Here is a 20,285-nt window from a genome sequence, read left to right on the forward strand (position 1 = left end):
AACTGTTTATTTTCTTTACCTTCACTTTATTCCCATGGCGCTATTTTGCTTAAATGTACTTTTCGCGGTGCTATTCTTGTTTTTTTCTTTTTATTGAAATATGTAAAGTATAAACATTGAATAAAAAGTACTGAAAAAAGCTTCACCAATTTGAACTATTTTGAATTGTTTTTTTTTTGTTATATATATATATATATATATATATATATATATATATATATATATATATATATATATATATATATATATATATATTGTGAAAGAAATGGATGAAGCGAACAATGGTTGGCGTTGCTTATATCAAGGTTCCCCAAAGCTATCTGCCCTTTGGGAAAATTGGTGATGCCGAAAAAATGTCTCTGCCGGGAATCGAACCCGGGCCCCCAGCTTTGAACGCCGCGGCTAGACGGGTTAGTGGCTAGGCCGACCCCGATCCGATTGACCGTCAGATAGACAGATTTTCGACACTATACCAATTATAATTTTCTTTCACAATATTTAAAATAAAAAAAGAGTTGCCAAAGCTGTTGTACCATGATGTATAACTTCACACATCTGTATTCTTTATCCCATACGTGTACTGTATCAAAGGAATAGCTTTGATCCAGCTGAGGCATGGCGGCTTGTCATTGTTCAAAACCCACCTACACCCGACAAAGAAAATTATGATTGGTATAGTGTCAAAAATCTGTCTATCTGCCGGTCAATCGGATCGGGGTCGGCCTAGCCATTAACCCGTCTCTGTGGTCTAGTGGTTAAGGCACCGGCGTTCAAAGCTGGGGACCCGGGTTCGATTCCCGGCAGAGACATTTTTTCGGCATTACCAATTTTCCAAAGGGCAGATAGCTCTGGGGATCCTTGATTTAAGCTACGCCTACCATTTTTCTCTTCGTCCATTTCTTTTACAATATATATATAATATATACTGAATTTCATTGACATATGATCCCGGCATTATAATTCAAACAGCTAATCTATATACAGGTCATGTGAGTGGGATAAGCCTACTTGTAAACTTGAGTATGAATACGAACTCTAATTATAAATGAATTGCTATAGATTGCTTTATAAACATCTGAACACATTTATCACCATTATTTATTATCAGCATCTGTACGGTACTAAATCAACTTGTTTAGCACACTTGATAAACCCTTAAAAAATCTTACACAAAAAACGTTAAAAAATATTCCGAAGAATTATCGTATATTGTAGGCTAATTGGAAAGTCCTCAATTGACGTAGGTATACAGTCAGATAAAAGAAAATACATTTTTAAAGAAAAAAATCGGGATCGGGGACCCTCGATGGTATACGCCATCATGGATTAGCAATGAGAAAACGGATGACGTCATCTCCCATGAGTCCCTTGAAAATAAGTACTATAATTATTCCAATACCACCATTCCTCGTCAATATTCATCCAGTTTTGTTGAAGATTTACATGAACTTTCTTGATTGATTTGAACTCTTATCAATTGACAAGTGCAAATGAAACTTAGATGTAAGGCATTTCTTTTAACAGATTAAAATGATGTCATCTTGCCAGCAGATTTCTGAAACCACCAGTAAGACCAAGAGAAGATCTGTCAATAAATGTTTATCAGTTTATTGTCCTCCTTATTTTACAAATCTGCCTTGTCATGGCCGTAATCATGGTGGTAGTTAGTATAACAGCATATGGCAGGTATATTAAATGGTGGTAATTCGAAACAAACAAAAAGGAATTTTCCTTTTCAAAATGAAAACTAAGAAGCAAGTTTGAAAAAAAAAACCTGAAAGAAGTGCACCTAAATGTGATAACGTAACATCTTTTGTCGATCTAACCTCGCTTTTGGAAAGACTTCTTTTATTTTGACGAGCTCGTCCTCGTTGTCGAACGTCATGAGTCGGACATCGTTCTCCTTGGCGAACATGAGGTGTGATTTGGCTTTGCATGGGTGTGCATATATGATCCTATTAGGCTGAACGCCTAGATCAAGCACCTGCTGTAACTCCGCCTGGAAGGGGGGGGGGGTGAAAAATGAAGGTAACATTTTAGAAAGAAAGAAAGAAAGAAAGAGAGAGAGAGAGAGAAGGAGAGTGAAAAGTCAGTAATTGTAGGACTTGTATTGTCCGTCACTGACACTCCAAGAGGCCTCAAAATCAATTATTTGATGATCATAATAATGATCATAACAATAATAATTACAATAATACTTAATAACAATACCTATACTACTCCTACTACTACTACTACTACTACTACTACAACTACTTCGATTACTTCTATCCTAATGATAATGATAATGAAAGCAATGATAACAGCAATAACAAAATACATAATAATAATAGTAATAATAATAGTTATTATAAGAATACTTAATGATAAGAACAATAATTTAAATAATAATGATAATAATAACAATAATAATGGTACACACTTAAAATGTTGGGCAACATACTGTCCACTGTATTGCGTTATGTATGTTGGCAAAAAAATATATATTCTGAGCAATTATTATCCAATTGAGCAAATCTGTTACCCAATTATCAGTTTTTATCACCCAATTTGGGCAAATTTTAAATAATAGTTGTGTGGACAGTATGTTGCTCAGGGTTGGTTAAAAGTTGGGCATTCTTTTGCCCAACTATTTTAAGAGTGTAATAATAATAACAATTGTGATAATATGGATAATAAATGATAATGATGATCAAGATGAAGATTATTTTAACAAACATGACAATAACAGTAGAGATAATATCGATAATAACAAAATGATGATATATATCATATATTAGTTATATTGATAATAGAAGTGCTCTCTAAAAATATTGGGTAAAAGTGCTCTATGAGGGTAATTATGTGTCCAGGCAACAATGGGCATTTATTTCAGGCATTTTTATTTTTCCAGTGCGATGAAAATTTTGCCCATTCTAAAGTAATTGCTGCTTATTTTTTTTAACCTTACTGGGCAATATGCTTCCCGCATTTGGGTAAAATACAGCCCAAAATTGATTGGACACATATTTACCCTCGTGGTGGTAAACATTTTACCCTAAAGGGATGGTAATTCTGTTTTATTTCATTCATTCCACATGTCATGCATGTACTGGTAAATATGTAGGCCTTCCTCGCGATGTCATCAATAATGATGATGCGGTAAAATAATACAAACATAAAAAGAGTAAAGACAGACAGGCAAATAGATGTATGATCTTCATGAAAAATGATAAGTACCCGCATGGTGATAAACAGTAAAACACAGCCCATACGATTATAGAGATCATTTTCAGCAATATGCATATATAGTAATGTTCCTGTTCCACAGGGGCCGTGGAACCTGGTTGAAAGTGCTTTAACCCTAATTATCCCTCCTTTCACATGGCAATGGTGTCCAAAAACGTAAAAATTGCCATCAAAATGTGATTTCATGCATGTTGAGCCTCCTCCTGTTTTCAAATTCTGTATTTAAACGAACATCAAACTGGTATAAAGGGAAAGACAGTCTGACGAAAAGTTTATTAAAAAATAGCAGAAAATATGAACAACATTGGTGAACGTTTGAAGAAAAATCCATTAAAGATTGAGAAAGCTACTTGATTTTTAAGATTTGATTTGTGACGTCATATACGAGCAGCTGTCCTATTATGTTGTGTAACATAAAATGAATAAATTTATTTTTTAAATGGCTCGTGATGACTTTTTTCAGGAGCGGATTTGAATGAATTTGTCTGTTGGTATACTAAAGATACAATAAAACCAATTTAATTTACGATACATGGGAGGTTGCTCGCATATGACGTCACAAATAAAAAATATAAATTGAATAACTTTAAAAAAAAATCTTTGATAGAATTTCCTCAAACCTTTACCTGTATTTTTTGTTGTTTTTTCTGCTATTTTTACAATAATCTCTTTTTTTTGTCAGGGTGCATTTACACTTTAATGCCATTACATTAATTTCTATCCGTTTTAATGTCATTAGATTTTATATGTCTGTCTGTATTACATACACATTTTTCATCGGACCCTCAGTTATAGAAGCTTGCTTTTATGTAGGTCCCATCATATTTCTTTGACTTTATACACGTAAATCAATAACTGATTAATCATGTTGCTTATATATTTTCCAATTGTCTATAATTTTATATTTTGTATTATCGTTGTTGCTTTCTTTTAACGTGAAACAAAATGTCAAACGAGAAACATAAAAATAAATAAAATGAAATGAAAAGAAATAATAGTCGTTCCATGGGATTTGTTCAGTACGAGAGAATGGAAATAGCATTTGAATAGGGAAAAACTTTTAACAACATTTTCTAGTCTCAAAGAAAATAAATAAATTTTCTGAGAGAATTACTAAACTATATTGCATGTAAGTAATATTCTACACAGTAAAAACGTTGTATAAAAATTATGCAATGCTGTTCAATATATGAATCTTACAGTAATTCTTAAACAGTTCAAACAAGTGTTTAATTTCTTGAACAACAAAGTTTGATTCTAAGTATTGAACTCTCAATAATTCAAGCAACTACTGTAAGATTCATATAGTAAACATGGTAAATAGCGTTGTATGAAATTTCATACAGTATTTTACTGTGTAAACAGAAGGTTAAAATCAATAATATTCAATAGATCGTGTTTGGTTAATTAACAGAGCAGTGGCAACAAAATTACAAGTTTTCTTATATTGCTGAGACCGGAGACAACCAATGATCAACCAGTTATCATCCAGATTTATGGGCGTGGGATGACGCATATTTTCAGGTTTATTGCGAAAATCATAAATCGTAATGAGGCCAAGTGTTTGTTTTAGATCGGGGTAAGTATCGGTTAACGCTTTGATTGTTTAATCGTGGTATTAGTGACATTATTTCCCGCTTACAAGTAAACAATTATTTTTTAGTAATTGTCCTATATCATAGCAAACATCAGTTGTCATAGAGGAAAGAATTATATTAACATATTAAAAAAAAAAGAAATAGAAAGGAAAATTAAACGAAGAATACGTCAATTTCAAATGTTGAAACATTTCCATGAAATGAAATATTAGCATGACAAGGATGCACAGATCATAAGAAGAGAAATTAAATATATACCAAGATTATGAATATTCGAGCTATTTGACAACTGCTTCAGAAGAATAAGTATTAAAAGTGAATGACCCACCGAATGTTATATACATGTACACTGTAGCTGAAATATTCACGATGATAGCACACACAAACACACACACACATATATTAATTTATTCATGTTTTCTTTATAAAAAGCAGGGTAGTCACATTCAAGCCAGAGGCCTGCTTTACAAATACATATATATATATATATAATGTTGGCTGGGCTGGGGCTTCGATCCCTGAAATTGAAAGATGTGATCAAGAAATGGAATACCAACACAACCCAGTGTTTTCTCGTAGCAACACAACAATCCCAAATGAATAGAGAATGAACACATATATTTATTACCGTTCATGCCTACCTTGCTCGCACAATCAAAACCAGCTCCAAGTATAGCTAACATTTCTAGTACTCTTCTGTTGGAGTTGCATTTAACAGCTGAAAGAAACGTTTTAACGTACACAATAAGTTATAGAGTATAGAAGTGATGACATCACAATGTTTTTTTTTCGCATTTGAGCATTTTTGATGACATATTTCGAAAGATCATGATGAAATACCTCCACAAATCAAATTTGTTGGGAATCGGTCCATGGGAGCCTTAGATATTCATTTATTTTATTTATTACGTCTTATTTTACCAGGGTGACTCTGTCAGTGGTTCAAACACTGTTATACTTAGAGGCCCTGGAATACAACAACAAAAAATACATTAGAAAACAATTACAGAACATGTACATAAAACTTATTGTCATCTACATATAGTTCAGTGGAGTGGAATCAGCAACCACATGGTGTCAGGCACGTGAAATTGTTTATTGGTATACTAAAATTGGTTAGAAATATAGATATGTAAGATATATTTTACTGTATTAGGTGAGTTAGTCATTTACTAAAGGAATTTCATGAGGGGCGTTACCTAGTTTTGGGTCACTTTCCAGAATCTTTCAGTAATTGTGTGTTTAGAGGGTGCCTGCCTTACATCATGCGGTAAACGATTCCACTCCACTGCACCAACATGGGAAAAAGCTTGTTTGCCAGATATTTTCCTTGCTTTTGGTATCAAAAGTCCATCAGTTATTGCAGCTCTGGTTCTGTAACCATGAATAGAATTCGCTTTGTCAAATAAATTGGTCAGGTATTTTGGTGCCTGTCCATTTATAGCGTTGTATACCAGCTTACATCTTTGCATTTTCCACCGATTTTCAATTGATGTCCAGTTCAACTGACTCAAAACATAATCTGTGGAAGTACGTGTACCAACTCCAAGGACAATTCGTGGCATTCTTTTATGTTGTTTCACAAGCGACTCTTTGGTCGCAATGGCACAATTTGACCAAGCAGTGCTGGAGTAGTCGAACAATGGCAATACCAGAGCATTTGCTAGCATCTTGATACTATCTAGTGGTAAAAATTGTTTCAATCTTCTCAATAGAGCTAATCTAGGTCCAATTTTTTTACTAACATGTTGTAAGTGATCCTTCCAATTTAGGGCAGGATCTAAGATTACACCTAAGTATTTGTAGCTGTCTACTTGCAGTACTACATGATTGTCCAAATGTAATGAAAGGGGTCTGTTCGTACTTGCTAATTTCTGGGGTGTTCCAAAAATCATAAATTGTGTCTTAGTGGGGTTTAACCTTAGTCCATTATTATTAACCCAGTTACTGATGTGTTTCAAATCTTCATTAAGTACATTTTCGAGATCTTCAATTTTCTTTGCACTGTAAAAGATAAAAGTATCGTCAGCGTACATCATCACAATACTTTTTGAGGTAACTTTAGGAAGGTCGTTCACCATAATCGAGAATAGGAGGGGTCCGAGTATTGATCCCTGCGGTACCCCAGTTACTATAGTACCCCATGTGGACTCGGCATCCCTTACAATTGTTCTCTGTTTGCGATTGGCTAGGTAGTTAGTAAACCAGGTAAGCTCAGTGCCTCGTATTCCGTATTTAGATAATTTTTTTGCATCAGAAGTTCATGGTCTACGGAATCGAAGGCCTTGCGAAAGTCTAAAAAAACCATGACCTCATGAATACATAATAGCCCCATTGAAATCAATGTATCATTGGCCTGGTTCTAACATTTGTAAGGAAACAGGCCAATAATACATGTAAATTGACTTTTATTGGGCTGAGTATGTATTTATGAGATCATATCTCGGGGTCCCAGGGACCGATTTTAACATTTTAGTTGTAGAGGTATTTCATCACGATCTTTCGAAATATGTTATCAAACATGCTAAAATGCAAAAAAAAAGAAGAAAGAAAATTGATGACGTCACACTTCGGTACGCTATACACACCGCATAGCATGCCCTGACATTTTCTCACTATAAACACCGAGACATTTTCACTACGGTACCGCACATGCATCGGAGTGCTGATAGCGAAGACTGTAAGGGGGGGGGGGGCTCTTGTTAAAAATTATCCGCTAAAGAAAAAAAAAATGGTTATCACTATCCCTGGGAGAAGTGAGGGTGGAAAGAGCAAATTTTGTCATTTTTGTTACACCATGGTTACAGGGTCAGAGATGGTATATGTTTAAAAACATCCCTCACGATTTTTCCCCGGTAAATTTTCATTATACATCTTTGGGTGATTGATGCCTCAGTCATACTTGGCGTGGCCGCCGTGGATTCTAGAATATCTACATCGATTACAGGGTCGCCGCAGAGATTCAAAAAGTGACTGTTGCTGTAGACTTTATTTAATTAGATGTAATTATTTCCAAGTTATGCTAGAGCCATACCCATGAATCCGATCCAAACCGACCTATGATTATGTCACTGAAAATGAGGTGCCGAGGCCGAGTGGTCTAAGGCGCCTGGCTATACGTGGAAAGTCCGGGGTTCGATCCCCGGCCGCGGCACCTATGCCCGTGAGCAAAGGCATTTAATCTACAATGCTCTTTTATCGCTTTCAAATAAATGGAAATGCTATTTGCATTATAGGTAACTAGGTGTGCTAAAAAAAAAAAACATAATAATAATAACGTAATAACTTTGGTCGGACTGGAGGCAGTAATTTTCGTTGGTGTGGCTCAGACTTACCATAGAATGGTTGCACATTTGGAAACTCCTGCTTCCATAGGTGGTGCTTCTTCTCCACATCCTTCAGATCTAACACAAAGAAAGGGTCTTCGTCATCCTGAGATCAAACAGAAAGATCATTTATGGAACATTGCAGATGTCTAGGAAGAGGAATTGAGAGAGAGAGAGTGAGAGAGAGAGAGAGAGAGAGAGAGAGAGAGGGAGAAAGAGGGGAGTGGGGGAAGCTAAAATTTTAGAGATTTGAGAGGGGTGTCAATGAATGCCTGGTCTTTGTTCACATCATTCAGAAACGACTAACTATAAGGCCTATCAAGTGGTAAGTACTAATTGGAAAAGTGGGGGGGGGGGATAAAAAGAGTCATGCAAGGAGGGCAGATTCAACCCCGCTCCGACCAAAAGCGCGAAAGTATGATGTAAAAAATCAGCAAGAAACAAAAGACATTCCATTCTATTCCCGAATGTATATTTCTGGTATAGAAGACTATTATTATTTTTGAAGGAAAGAGAACCGGGGCAGGGAAAGGACGCTGGGTCAATAGGAAAGACATTACTATTATCATTATTATCATTATTTCCTGCGTGAAGCGCAAGAAAAAGAAAAGGCGCCCCGCTTTGGTCTTTATTCTTTTATTACAGAGAAGATGGAGAAAATGCCTTCCCTTTTCCACACTGATTTTCTTTTCCAATCGCTTTTCCTCATGTTTGTTCTTTTATTTGGGGGAAGTGAAATGTTCGCATGGCAACGCAGATGAAAATAGTCTAGTGCTAAACGATAATAAAATCGAATTGATGAGACAGATGCTCAGCTAAGGTTCGACATCCAAAATAGCATTAAATTGAACATTGGTTGGAGGTTCTTCATGAGCAATTGAAGAACCTGAAATGAGAGGGCATGCAATGAATAACCACGATCAATCGTTTTTAAGTCAGCTGAATGCTATATAATCTTCAACTTCAACATAATTATTCTGATACATCTATATTAAAAAGTCCGAATATACTGCCTGGGATCCCGGATCGGGTTCAAATCACTTTTGTCACGGGACTTGGCCATGGAGGATTACTATGTTGTTACTGTGTGTGCACAGTATTGTTAGTGGGCGGAAATCTCTCCCCGAAGGTAGGGGGGGGGGGACCAGGAGCGGATCCAGCTCCCGCCATTTCTTTCACGCATATTCTCCCCGATCGGCCGCTCAAAGTTGATTTTTGTTTATTTCTTTGAAAGGGTTGTCCCAGTGGCGCAATGAGCCAAACATTTTGAGGGGGCTTGATACAGCGTATCACGTAAAATTAATAAGAAGTTGCGAGCGAAGCGAGCGAGCAAAAATTTACAAAAATGTTCATTACAAAAATCAAAGTTTGTGATAGATTTTGACATGACATTTGGAAAATAATAGGCTTTATATTTCACCCTTATCCCTTTCCTTTTCTCTTTTTGTTTCTTGGTCGTGAAAAATTGGGGGTGGGGGCAAAACGCCGATGTCCTAATAGTCATTTGTATTTAAAAAAACTTAAAAAAGTGTAGTAGCCTCATAAGCCATATTTCAATAGTGCGAGCGCGAAGCGCGAGCTGATTTTTTTTCTTCGAATTTCATGTATTTTGTCCTGAAAATTGAATATTCTGGGATATGTGTCTGAACAAGATGCGTATGTAGCTAAATAATTACTGCGAGCGGTTCTGGCTTGATCTGTAAGGGACCTGATAAGGACGTTTTGCAGTTAGCCATTAAGACGATACATATTTCAACTATTAAATAATGCGAGCGCAAAGCGCGAGCTGATTTTTTTTTGACATTCCGACCTAAAAAGTTGACATTTTAAGCACTATTTGTAATCATTAACGGTATAGGTATAAAACCAAACAATTAATGCGAGCCCGAAGCGCGAGTGAAAAAATTGAGATTTCAGACCTAATAATGGGACAATCTGTTCATGTTTTGTAAATCATGAAAAAAGATGGGAAATGTGGTCTTTTCCTACATTAATAATGCGAGTGCAAAGCGCGAGCAGAATTTTTTTTGATATTCTGATCTGAAACTGGATAATTTTAGCACGTTTTGAATAAAGATCAAGCTGCGTATCTTAATAAAAATGTGCGCGCGTGTTTTAGAGTTAGGCAGAATCTGGGCATTCTGAATACATTTAATTTTTTATCATGAAAATCAATAATGCAAGCGCGAAGCGCGAGCGGAAAATACTTGATATTCCGGTATGAAAAGGTGAATTTTAGCACTATCTAAAGCACTGTGTAGGGAAATTGTGAAGTGGATACGGATAGCACGTAATAAATGATGCGAGTGAGAAGCGCGAGCTGATATTTTTATTACTATTTTGACCTGAGACCTGGACATTCTTGGCCTAAGGACATTTTGTCATCATATGAAAATGATGACTATCCTCCTATTCCTATTCTGAAAAAGCGACAATTTTGTTATTAGGAATTCATGAAAATTTTATCTATCGTATTTATTAATGTTATAAGCATAATGAGTGAGTGAAATTTGTTGACATTGAGGCCTGAAAACTGGATATTTTAAGCACTTTTGTAATCATGAATAGGATTTATGAGTTGATATATTTTCAACAATAATGCCAGCGCAATCGCGGACGAAATTTTTGATAAAAGGGGGATTTCAAGTAATTTGTTAAAGAATTAATACCGGTATATAAAGAATCTGATGGACTAAACAGAGACAATATGTAGGCCTACTTGGCAAATCAAATAAAGCGAGCGCACAGCGCAAAAAGCTGCAAATAATATTCACACAATAAAACGGACATTTTACAGAGCAATTTGTAAATCAAACAAAATAATTAAAGCTCGATGTTCGAGCTGAAATATATGCATTGTATATTTCAAAACTTGATATTTCAAGCTACATATCATCCTATTAAACACGATATGTATTTCGTCGAACAGGCTATGCGAGCGCGAATCGCGGGCAAAAATTTAATATAGTGACATGAAATTTATTTTCAAATCATTTTCCAAGTCTTCCCTTGACCTTATTTCATTCACTTGTCTCCCTCCTCTTATTATTCCTTTTCATTTTTCCTCCTTTTCCCACTTCTTTTTTCTTTTTCCCCCCTTTTTTCAATTTTTTCTCCCCCAAAATACAATACATGTATTATTTCGATTTTTATTGATGTATTTCTTTTCATCATAAAAGACCAAAAATAGTAGGGGGACAATTGATATTGTGTCCCCCCTACTATTTTGGGTAGGGGGGACGCGACCCCCCTGGGATTTCCGCCCATGGTGGTCATCAGTCTCCTCATTTGCATACCGATCAGGATGTGCATGAACTGTTTTGTGAAATTAAGCAAAACTTTAAAATGTCTTTCTTATTTTACATCCGATTTTGATGAAATTGTTAGTGTTATGCTTGTTGGATTTTTAATTTTTTTTTAAAATTCAAATCAATTTTTTTTTTGGGGATATGGACTTGTCCTTTAAACAATGCACTATCCGAACGAAGGGAACAAGAACAATCATTATGAGAGGCTTGCTTGGTGTCGAAAATGGCATCAGTGGTATATTAAAGAAAGCCTATTTATTATTGTAAAATAATTACCCAAAAAAAACACGCACATAAAAAAAATGGGCTTACCTCTCTGGATACATGAACATTGTCCCCATTTATCACATCATTCATGTATTTAACAATCTTATCATCATTTCTGGCATCCAGTGATCCTTCCTCTTGCAATGTCCGCCCAGCCGAGATGTTTAATCCCATAACTGAAGATTATTTAACGAAATAATCAACCCCGAAAGTGTCACCGAGGGCACGCCCCTGCTTGTAACTTCTCCTACCATTCCCGGAAAAGTTTGAGTGGCGTCGAAATAGAGTTTTGTCGTTTTCTTCTTCAAACAATCCTCGCGCACGGTTGAAGAGGTTATTCCAAAGTCACAGTGCTGTGCTCCAGAATAAACTAGGCGTGTTTTGTATGGCCTGCCGAATGACTGAATCACTCGAGTTGAACTCGCTGTGGCATGCAAATTTAATTTTTTAGAAGAGGCATTCGCAATTCGTGTTGCCGGCGTTTCCACTCTTATTTGAAAAAAAATCTAAATCTTGCGAAAATATGGCACTCTTACGGCCGCGCAGTCTGTTCTTATGTAAACTGGCCAGGCTCGAATCCCCGATGACATAAAAACAGAGGATATACCAGCGGAAAGATAAAAACCAGATCGTAAATTTGAATTGACATAAATGAGGACGAGGCGAGGGTAAGGTATCCATGTCGCAATTAACCCTGTTAATTGATTAAACATTGACATGCCCATTAATCCTTCATGTCTAGTAGACAGTTGGACATACCGTCACCTATTTCCGTCAAATTAGTATGGGTAGATGACGTCTACTGAAATGATTACAGGAAACGAACAAATCATACAATTTGTATAAGTTGTAAAATTACCTTGCAATAGTTCTTACCAACGGTGCAGTGAGGTACAAAAATTAAAGGGGAATCCAACCCAAATAAAAACTTGTTTTTATAAGGAAAAGAAAAATCAGATAAGTTGATGGGTGAAAGTTTGAACAATATTGGACAAACAACAAGAAAGTTATGGATTTTTAAAAGTTGTAAATATTGGTAATCACTATACCCATGGAGACTTCAAATTGGCCGCATATGGGATGTCATAGTGATGTAAGGAAAGGACTACTCTTCCATGTACTCCAATACATATTATGGCTCAAATGTCATTTTTCCCAAAAGTTTTATTTCAAATTATATTTTTCTTTCATGAGGACATAACAAAATATACTACCTGGGTTATATTTAGATTAATGCCCCAGGGGAATGGGTACTTAGGAGAAAACCACAAATCCCTGATAATAAAGTACATGGCCTATGGGAAAGTTGTCCTTGCCCCTTGTCATAATTTACTTACACAGTTGCCAATTTGAAATCTACATAGTATTAGTGATCTCAATTTTAAAGCAGCTATAACTTTCTAATTGCTTGTCCGATTTCTTTCAAACTTTCACCATTCTGTTTGATTTATTTTTCTCCTGCCCAACACAACATTTTATTGCCGAGGCTGGATTCCCCTTTAAGGGGCAGAAAAGGGCGTAATTTGTTCTTAACAGTGGCAGTTTAGAGATTAGGAAGGCCCAGAAAACTCCGTATCGGCCGGTGGCGGATCCAGTGGGGGGAGGGGTGCACATCCGGAACGTGCTCCCCCTCCCCTTGAGAGCAGAAACCCTGGATCCGTCACACCGAAACAATAATATAAGTTCAGTTTTGTAGATGAGCGCGTGGTACCTATATGGGAAAATAGTCATTAGATATGATTTTGATATACGTAAATCACTATAGCTGTCCTGAAGTTTACGAAAAACATCAACTTTATACCACTGCCCACGCCCAGCAAATTTCATAAACATAATAAATTAAATTTTATTCGGGCATAAATTTTTGTAGAAGAAGAGGGCTGTCTGTATAGTTAGTGTAAAATTGAAATATTCCATTGATAAAAGCATGGAGCTACTACAGAAAAGGAAGCACTCTCATATACTCTTACAACATATTTTTTCATGAGCAATTTTGTTTAGTTTGATAAAAACAGTTATATGCAAAATAAAGGCGATAATGTAAATGGGTCAATCACACACTATTATACAATAAATGTTTTTTTTATATATGATGTAGGAAATATTCAAATGTTTTTCTCAATGTGTTTGAAGAACATATGTCATTATCATTGTTGTAACCTATAATTGCCTGTTTTACGTTCAGCCGTTTGTTCAAATGATCTTGTTAATGTTGATGTGACCTTCGAAAATACAAACCTTCCAACTGCTGATTATAAACAAATCCCCATTCAAAGGCATATTCATCGAGAGTTGGTGTTTGCGAATTTTTACCCTATTCTCAGAATACATGTGTCTCCATTTGTATCTTGATTAAATCATTTGATATACTTACTGAACATTTAAAAACTTCGTGGATCGTGTACCATGAACGTAAATTAAATTAAATTTAAGTAAAGTAAAGGAATATAAAGTAAAGTATAACGTGAGGTAAGGATGAAGACAAGTGGGTATTTTCTCAAATGGCATGGACAGTGCGACATGGAAGTATAGCAACGTAAAGTTTTTTTGCAGGAGTTTCTGCATTTTATTCATAAATCAATAACAAATAAAAAAATTGATAAAATGACAATGATATAAATTAGTACGTATTTGCATGACAATCTAAAAGATAAATAATGTATAAGACTGAAAACTACATAAATGAAGCATGTGAAATAGTAAGGTGGGTAAAAATGCAGGGCCAGCTATAAGCAGGTAATTGCTTGAAACAATAGCAGCCATGAAGGAGGGCAACATGGGAACCGTAATAGGTTATAAATATAATTCGATAAAATGATGTCACGAAATAGAAAGTATGAAAGTTTAGATATTTAGTGGGGAGAGTAGTAAAGTAAATAAAATTAAAAATAGTGTATTAAAAGTAAAGTGACTCAGAGTAAAGAGTAAAATGAGAAGAAGTGAAGTGATTTGAAAAGGGAATTCAGACAGGTGGTATTTTTTTTGTTGAATAATAATCATGGATTGTTAATCACCGACATGACTGAAGTAAAGCAAAGCAAAGTAAAATTATGTAAAGTTAAGTAAATCAGAGTAAAGTTGAGTGAAGCTGTGAAGTGAAGTTATGTGAAGCTAGATGAAGTGAAATGAAGTAAAGTAAAGTAAAGTGAATCTAACTGAAGCGAAGTGAAGAAAGTAAAGTGGGTTAGATAAAGCGACGTAAAATAAAACTGAAGTAAAGCCAAGTGAGGTGACGTGAAGTAAGGTTGAGGTAAGTGAAGTTAAGTAAAAGTCCAGTAAAAGTAAAAATAAGTGAAGCATAGTGAAGTGAACTGAATTAACATTGTGAATTCAAGCTAGTGATTTGAAGTAACATACTTTAATATTAATCAAAATGAAGTGTGTATAAATAAAGAAGTGTAAAGGAAAGTACAAGGTATTATGAAATGCGGTTAATTGGAGTGAACTTAAGTGTAGTGAAGCGAATTGCAGTGAACTTAAATGAGAGTGAAGTAGTCTGCAAGAACAGACTCATATATGACACTTTAACCAATAACCGGTCTAGAGTAAAGACTAGAACCCGAAGACTCTGTATGTGTATAGAGTACATAGTTAATCTAGAACACAGTTAATCTAGTCTCCCTACTTCAGACTCTGCACTGTGCGTATTGTGAAAGACAAGGGTCTGTGCATGCAGATTAGAAGTGATGAGGAGTAAAGTTAGGAGTAAAGAAAGTGACACAAAGTCAGTAAACATGGTAAATTAAATCAATCTAATGTGAAGAAAAGTAAAATGGAGTGAAATGACGAGAAGGAAGGTGCAATAAAGCAAGTAACATCAAAATGTAAAGTAAATTAAAATAAATAAAAGTGCAGTTTGAATAATCAGAAATGAAGAAAATTTCTAATACAAACCACTGTTATCAAGTTGCTTATCAATGTCGACGTCATCGAAGGAAAACAACGGTATGTAAAAAAAAAAGAACAGAGAGGGCAAATAAATTCCAGCCTCTTCTCCAAAGCATGCCTTGTAAATGATTTCATGTGGTGTTCATGGTGTTAGATACATTTCTATTCCCCTACCTGCAGTGGCGGACCGTGACCCAGAGGAGACAAAGCATTGGAGGGGCACAGCATTGTTTACAAATAGTGCCCCTCCAATGCTTTGTCTCCTCTGGGTCAGGGCCCGCCACTCCCCCCCCCCCCTTTCATGCCTTTTTTTACATGCATTATCCTTAGTTATAGAGATTTAAACCATTCTGGATGTCTGCCGGTATATGTACCCGGATCTATCACAAGTATCTCAACTTTGCCATCTTTTGTTTTTCATAGTATACATTGCAATACCAACGTTGATACCCAGATGGACTGACACATTTGATGGAAAGCCTTTAAGTCATTTCCCCAGACTTTTTGTAACTTTCTGTTCAGATCCCTGATTTTTTTTTTACATTTTGTTAACGCAAGTCAACTAAGTTTTTCCTTTTCTGCTTTATATGTTTACACGTGCATCTCTATAAGGGACCCTTTGTAAAACAGCGTTGGTATGTTATCATTGCTGAGTAGGGCAATCCCTCCGTCTTTTTACTGATCATCTGTGTTATGGTCAATATATATATTTATCATTCTTATCATTTTTGATTGATGGAAAATAAAAACAATACATTACAATGTCAGGAAGTGGAGTGGAATAGAAGCAGGCCAATTATTAATGTCAGGATTTGGATAAAAGCATGCTAAAACAATCCCGTATCGATGACTTGGCTAAAGACATGCAGTTATCATTATTGTACTCTGAAATGATATCCCAACAAGAAAAAGAGGGTATTGAAATGCTGAAAATGGCAATTTCTGAGAAATCAAGGCATTTTACTCCTGGATAGAAGCTAAGAAGAGAAAGAAGAAAATGTAGAGTAGGAGGAGAAGATGATTACTATGATGATATTAATTAAAAAGCATTTTGTAAACACACAGTGAGCATGGTGATCAACTTATTGCCAATACATGAAAACATGAGACTGTTAAATCTTGTTCAAATAAGAGAGAGAGAGAGAGCGATTTTTCTTTTGAGAATTATGTAATTCAAATCTAAACTGAAGTCTTATCTTTTTTTAACAGTATTAGTTATTGGCACTTTGACACCCATCCAAACTTTCTTATTCTTTCTTTTCTTGTGCGCCTCGCAGGGGCGGAAATCACTCCCAAAAGGTAGGGGGGGACAAGGGGCTGGAAAATTTGACAAGGAAAAAAAAAAAAAAAAGGGTTATCATCCCAAAAGTAAGGTCATCTCGTCCTAAAATACATGTTTTATTTCGTTTTTCAATGATGTATTTCTTACCATCATAAAAGACCACAAATAGTAGATGACCTCACCCGTCTGCCAAGTTCATCCCACAGATGCTCAATGGGATTGAGGTCAGGAGAGCATGCACACCATGGGATGACGTCAATGTCCTGCTCCTGAAGGAAGTTGGTGATGAACCGTGCTGTGTGGGGTCTTGCATTGTCCTGTTGAAACACGTCCCCCCTGGGATTTCCGCCCATGGCGCTTCGGAATAGAATGTTTCTAGATAGATGGCGCTATATAAATGCCTATTATTATTATTATCATTATTATTCTGTGAAACTAGAAAGTAGAAAAAATACGTCCAAATTCGACTTCAAATTGTAAATTTTTGAAAGAGATGAGCAGCAAGAATGAGCTTTCCTCTTTTCAGAGCATTAATTAAAATGATATTCAGAAAATAACCTTATACCTTACATTTTCCCAGTCCCTTTATCTTCTTTTTGGTTCTTGGTCGTAGAACTTTTGGGGGCCAGGGCCCAAAACCATTCAATTTGTACGCCAGTGCCACGTATGTGGAGTCCGGGGCGGAGCCTCTCTCATTACCTCTCGAGATTCATTCAGCCATTATCAAAACTTGCCGTTATTTTCAATGAAATCGCGGGTATATAATTACAAAACATATTACTTCAGAGAGGGCACAACATGGGAAATAAGGGGGGAAAGCGGCACGAGCGAGCGAAGCGAACGAGAAAATCGTTGTTGTGAATTTTAAAAATTAAATTACAGGGCATGTGTAGCCTTGCGCAATTCTTGGGCGGTAGGTCAGGAACCTCTCAAAGTTTGATAATTTCCTGATTGGGAATGTTATTGCTTGAAATTTAGCAAGCTTTTATGGACTTTATACGCCATCCTATTCTTTCTTCCCCTTCTTTATTTTCAAACCTCGGCAGCCCGAGTGTGTACCTAAATTCTTGTCTTTTTCATTTTCTTTTTTCTTCATAATTCAACTTTTCCCCTTTAGCTTTTTAGCCAATTTCATTCTACCTCTTTTTCCAATTCTTTTTGCCTTTTTTCTATTTCCCGCCATAAAATCGAGTTCCAATTTGCCATCTCTTAATCTATGTCATCTATCTCACTCATTTATTAGTATTTCGGAACAATAATCTTTATCACCTGTTCTTTTCTTCATTTTCGTCCCCTTTCCTTCCGCTTTCCCCTTCTTTTTTTTGTTATGTCCTTCCTTTCCTCCCTTTTCCGACTTTACTCCTTTTCTACCAGTCATGTGTCTGCCTTTTCTTTACTTTTCCTTTCCCTCTTCACACAAGATTGTCAACGAAGAATGAAAGCATTAATCATTTCGACAGTGTGTACAAATCATACACGCGCACGTGCCCTCCCACCCTCGCAAACACACATTATGATATTTAAAAAAAATACAATAAAAACATTGATTAGAATGATTCCGTCAGAATGATTCCATGTATGAAAATGTAAACTCATAAATCATTATTTTCTCCACCACACTTATGGAGGATATGTACTGGGTTAATGGGATATGCTTTCGCTTCTCGACGTCCAAGACACCGGAGCCATAACTTTCACCATTTTCATTGGTTGTGTCGATACCGCATTGGTGTTCGCCAGCCAATCAGCAGAGATCAAAGAAAGGAGACTTCCACCTTTATTTAGCCATTTCGATCCCATATTTCTCACAATCACGCATACAGCTAGGCGCCACATGCCAGAAGTTTGTCAAAAGACAAAAAGGCCAATCAGAATCCGTCGTCGAAAAACGTTGCATTTTATTTCGATCTGCATGCTCTATAACTACATCAGCGAGCGGGCTTGGTAACTTCGGGACGAATTAAGTCGACGTTCTGTGCAGAACGTTATTACAAAATACCTCCCCTTAAATCATCAGAAAGTTTTGCTCACGCGATGAACCTTTAGTCCTACTATAGAAAAATATTGCCAATCTCGCATATTTGTCTCAACATTCAGTTGCCGCTAGATCTACAAAAATGGCAAGTATACTCTAAGACCTACTCGGAGAATGTAGACATAATGCCTTCGTATGCCTTTCATACGAATTGATAAAGAGCGAAATGATATTCCTTTGATTTACAATGCTATGTATGTTTAAATTGTCACTTCCCACTCTATATTTTGGTGTTAATTGTTTCTGATGTTAGATATTTTGTATTTTGTATTTTTGATGTTGTTTGTTGTTGTTGTTCATAGTTATCTTGACATGTATTTTAAACTGCAGGGCGCCTTTGTAAAGCAGTTTTAAGAACTGAACAGGCCTACCCTGCAGTATAAAATAAATAAAACAAAATAAATAAATAAATAATAAATAAATAATGCCAGTTGATAATTATGGTTAAGATTCTCATACCCAAGCATGACTTTTTGATCATGTAGCGTCACCCATTTTTGCATAAAGCTTTTATGTCACAATCGTACATTTAATATATTTCTGCAAGAATTATTACCCTTCTAAGATTAAATGACTATGATAATTGGACATCACGATCTATATTGATTTTTTATGGTAACTTTGAAAGACGTTTAAATTTCAAGCGTTTACTTTTCATGTGTAAAAAGTACAGTTAAACTTTGTCTGTAACCATACAATATATATATAAAAATTACACAAGGATCGAGTTAAATTGGCAATAAAACTTTGATGCATAATTTTACAAAATCTATAGCGTGTTTACACATGATGTAGACAACATCAAAATTAGGCCCTGAAAAGAAACAGAGCTTGAAATGATAAGTACCTCTGTGATTGAATTCAATTTAGTTATAAAGTCAAATTATGATTGTGTATACCAAATTATTGACCATTATACATTACCTGAGAAAAAACAAATAAGAACATCAAAGTAAAAAAAGGGAGCGTATATAATTATGTTGATGGTGATGGTGGTATCCATGGTGATGATTATAGTGATGCTGGATGTGATGATGATAGTGATGCTGATGGTGATGATGATGAGGTAATTGAGATGATCTTGATGATGATTATCAAACTGAATGATGACATTTGACATGTTGGAGGTGGTCATACCGGCAGTCAGGCCCCACTTGGTCGTGAAAATGATATGATATAACCATTGATGGTGTTTGAAACAGGAGATTCCTACGTTGATATTGACTATAAGGCTGATGAGATTGGCACGTCACAATATGTTACTTTTACTCTCGTCGTTTTATATCGAATTTTAACAGATTATGTGTTCGCTATTCAAGTACGGACTCGCAGCATGTTTGTTACCAGGTAGGC

The 20,285-nt window shown here is 35.8% G+C and overlaps 1 protein-coding gene across 3 annotated transcripts; it reads right to left on the minus strand.

Moving 5' to 3' along the window:
- Positions 1–1,592: 1,592 nt before the first annotated feature.
- Positions 1,593–15,723, minus strand: LOC129280300 (uncharacterized). Of its 3 annotated transcripts, none has more exons than XM_064112052.1 (4): positions 15,622–15,723; positions 8,162–8,258; positions 5,468–5,544; positions 1,593–1,999 (listed from the first exon to the last, which is right to left on the minus strand). In XM_064112052.1, exons 1-4 carry the CDS (start codon positions 15,655–15,657, stop codon positions 1,790–1,792), a joined length of 420 nt encoding a protein of 139 aa, XP_063968122.1. In that variant the 5' UTR covers positions 15,658–15,723; the 3' UTR covers positions 1,593–1,789. The 3 variants fall into 3 exon arrangements, with proteins under 3 accessions (XP_063968122.1, XP_063968123.1, XP_054772314.2); XM_064112053.1 differs by lacking the exon at positions 15,622–15,723 and adding an exon at positions 11,773–12,322 and having other exon boundaries at positions 5,455–5,544; XM_054916339.2 differs by lacking the exon at positions 15,622–15,723 and adding an exon at positions 11,773–12,299.
- Between the last annotated feature and the right edge of the window lie 4,562 nt (positions 15,724–20,285).

Source organism: Lytechinus pictus, chromosome 17, assembly GCF_037042905.1.
Source record: "Lytechinus pictus isolate F3 Inbred chromosome 17, Lp3.0, whole genome shotgun sequence".
Lineage (NCBI taxonomy): Eukaryota > Metazoa > Echinodermata > Echinoidea > Temnopleuroida > Toxopneustidae > Lytechinus > Lytechinus pictus.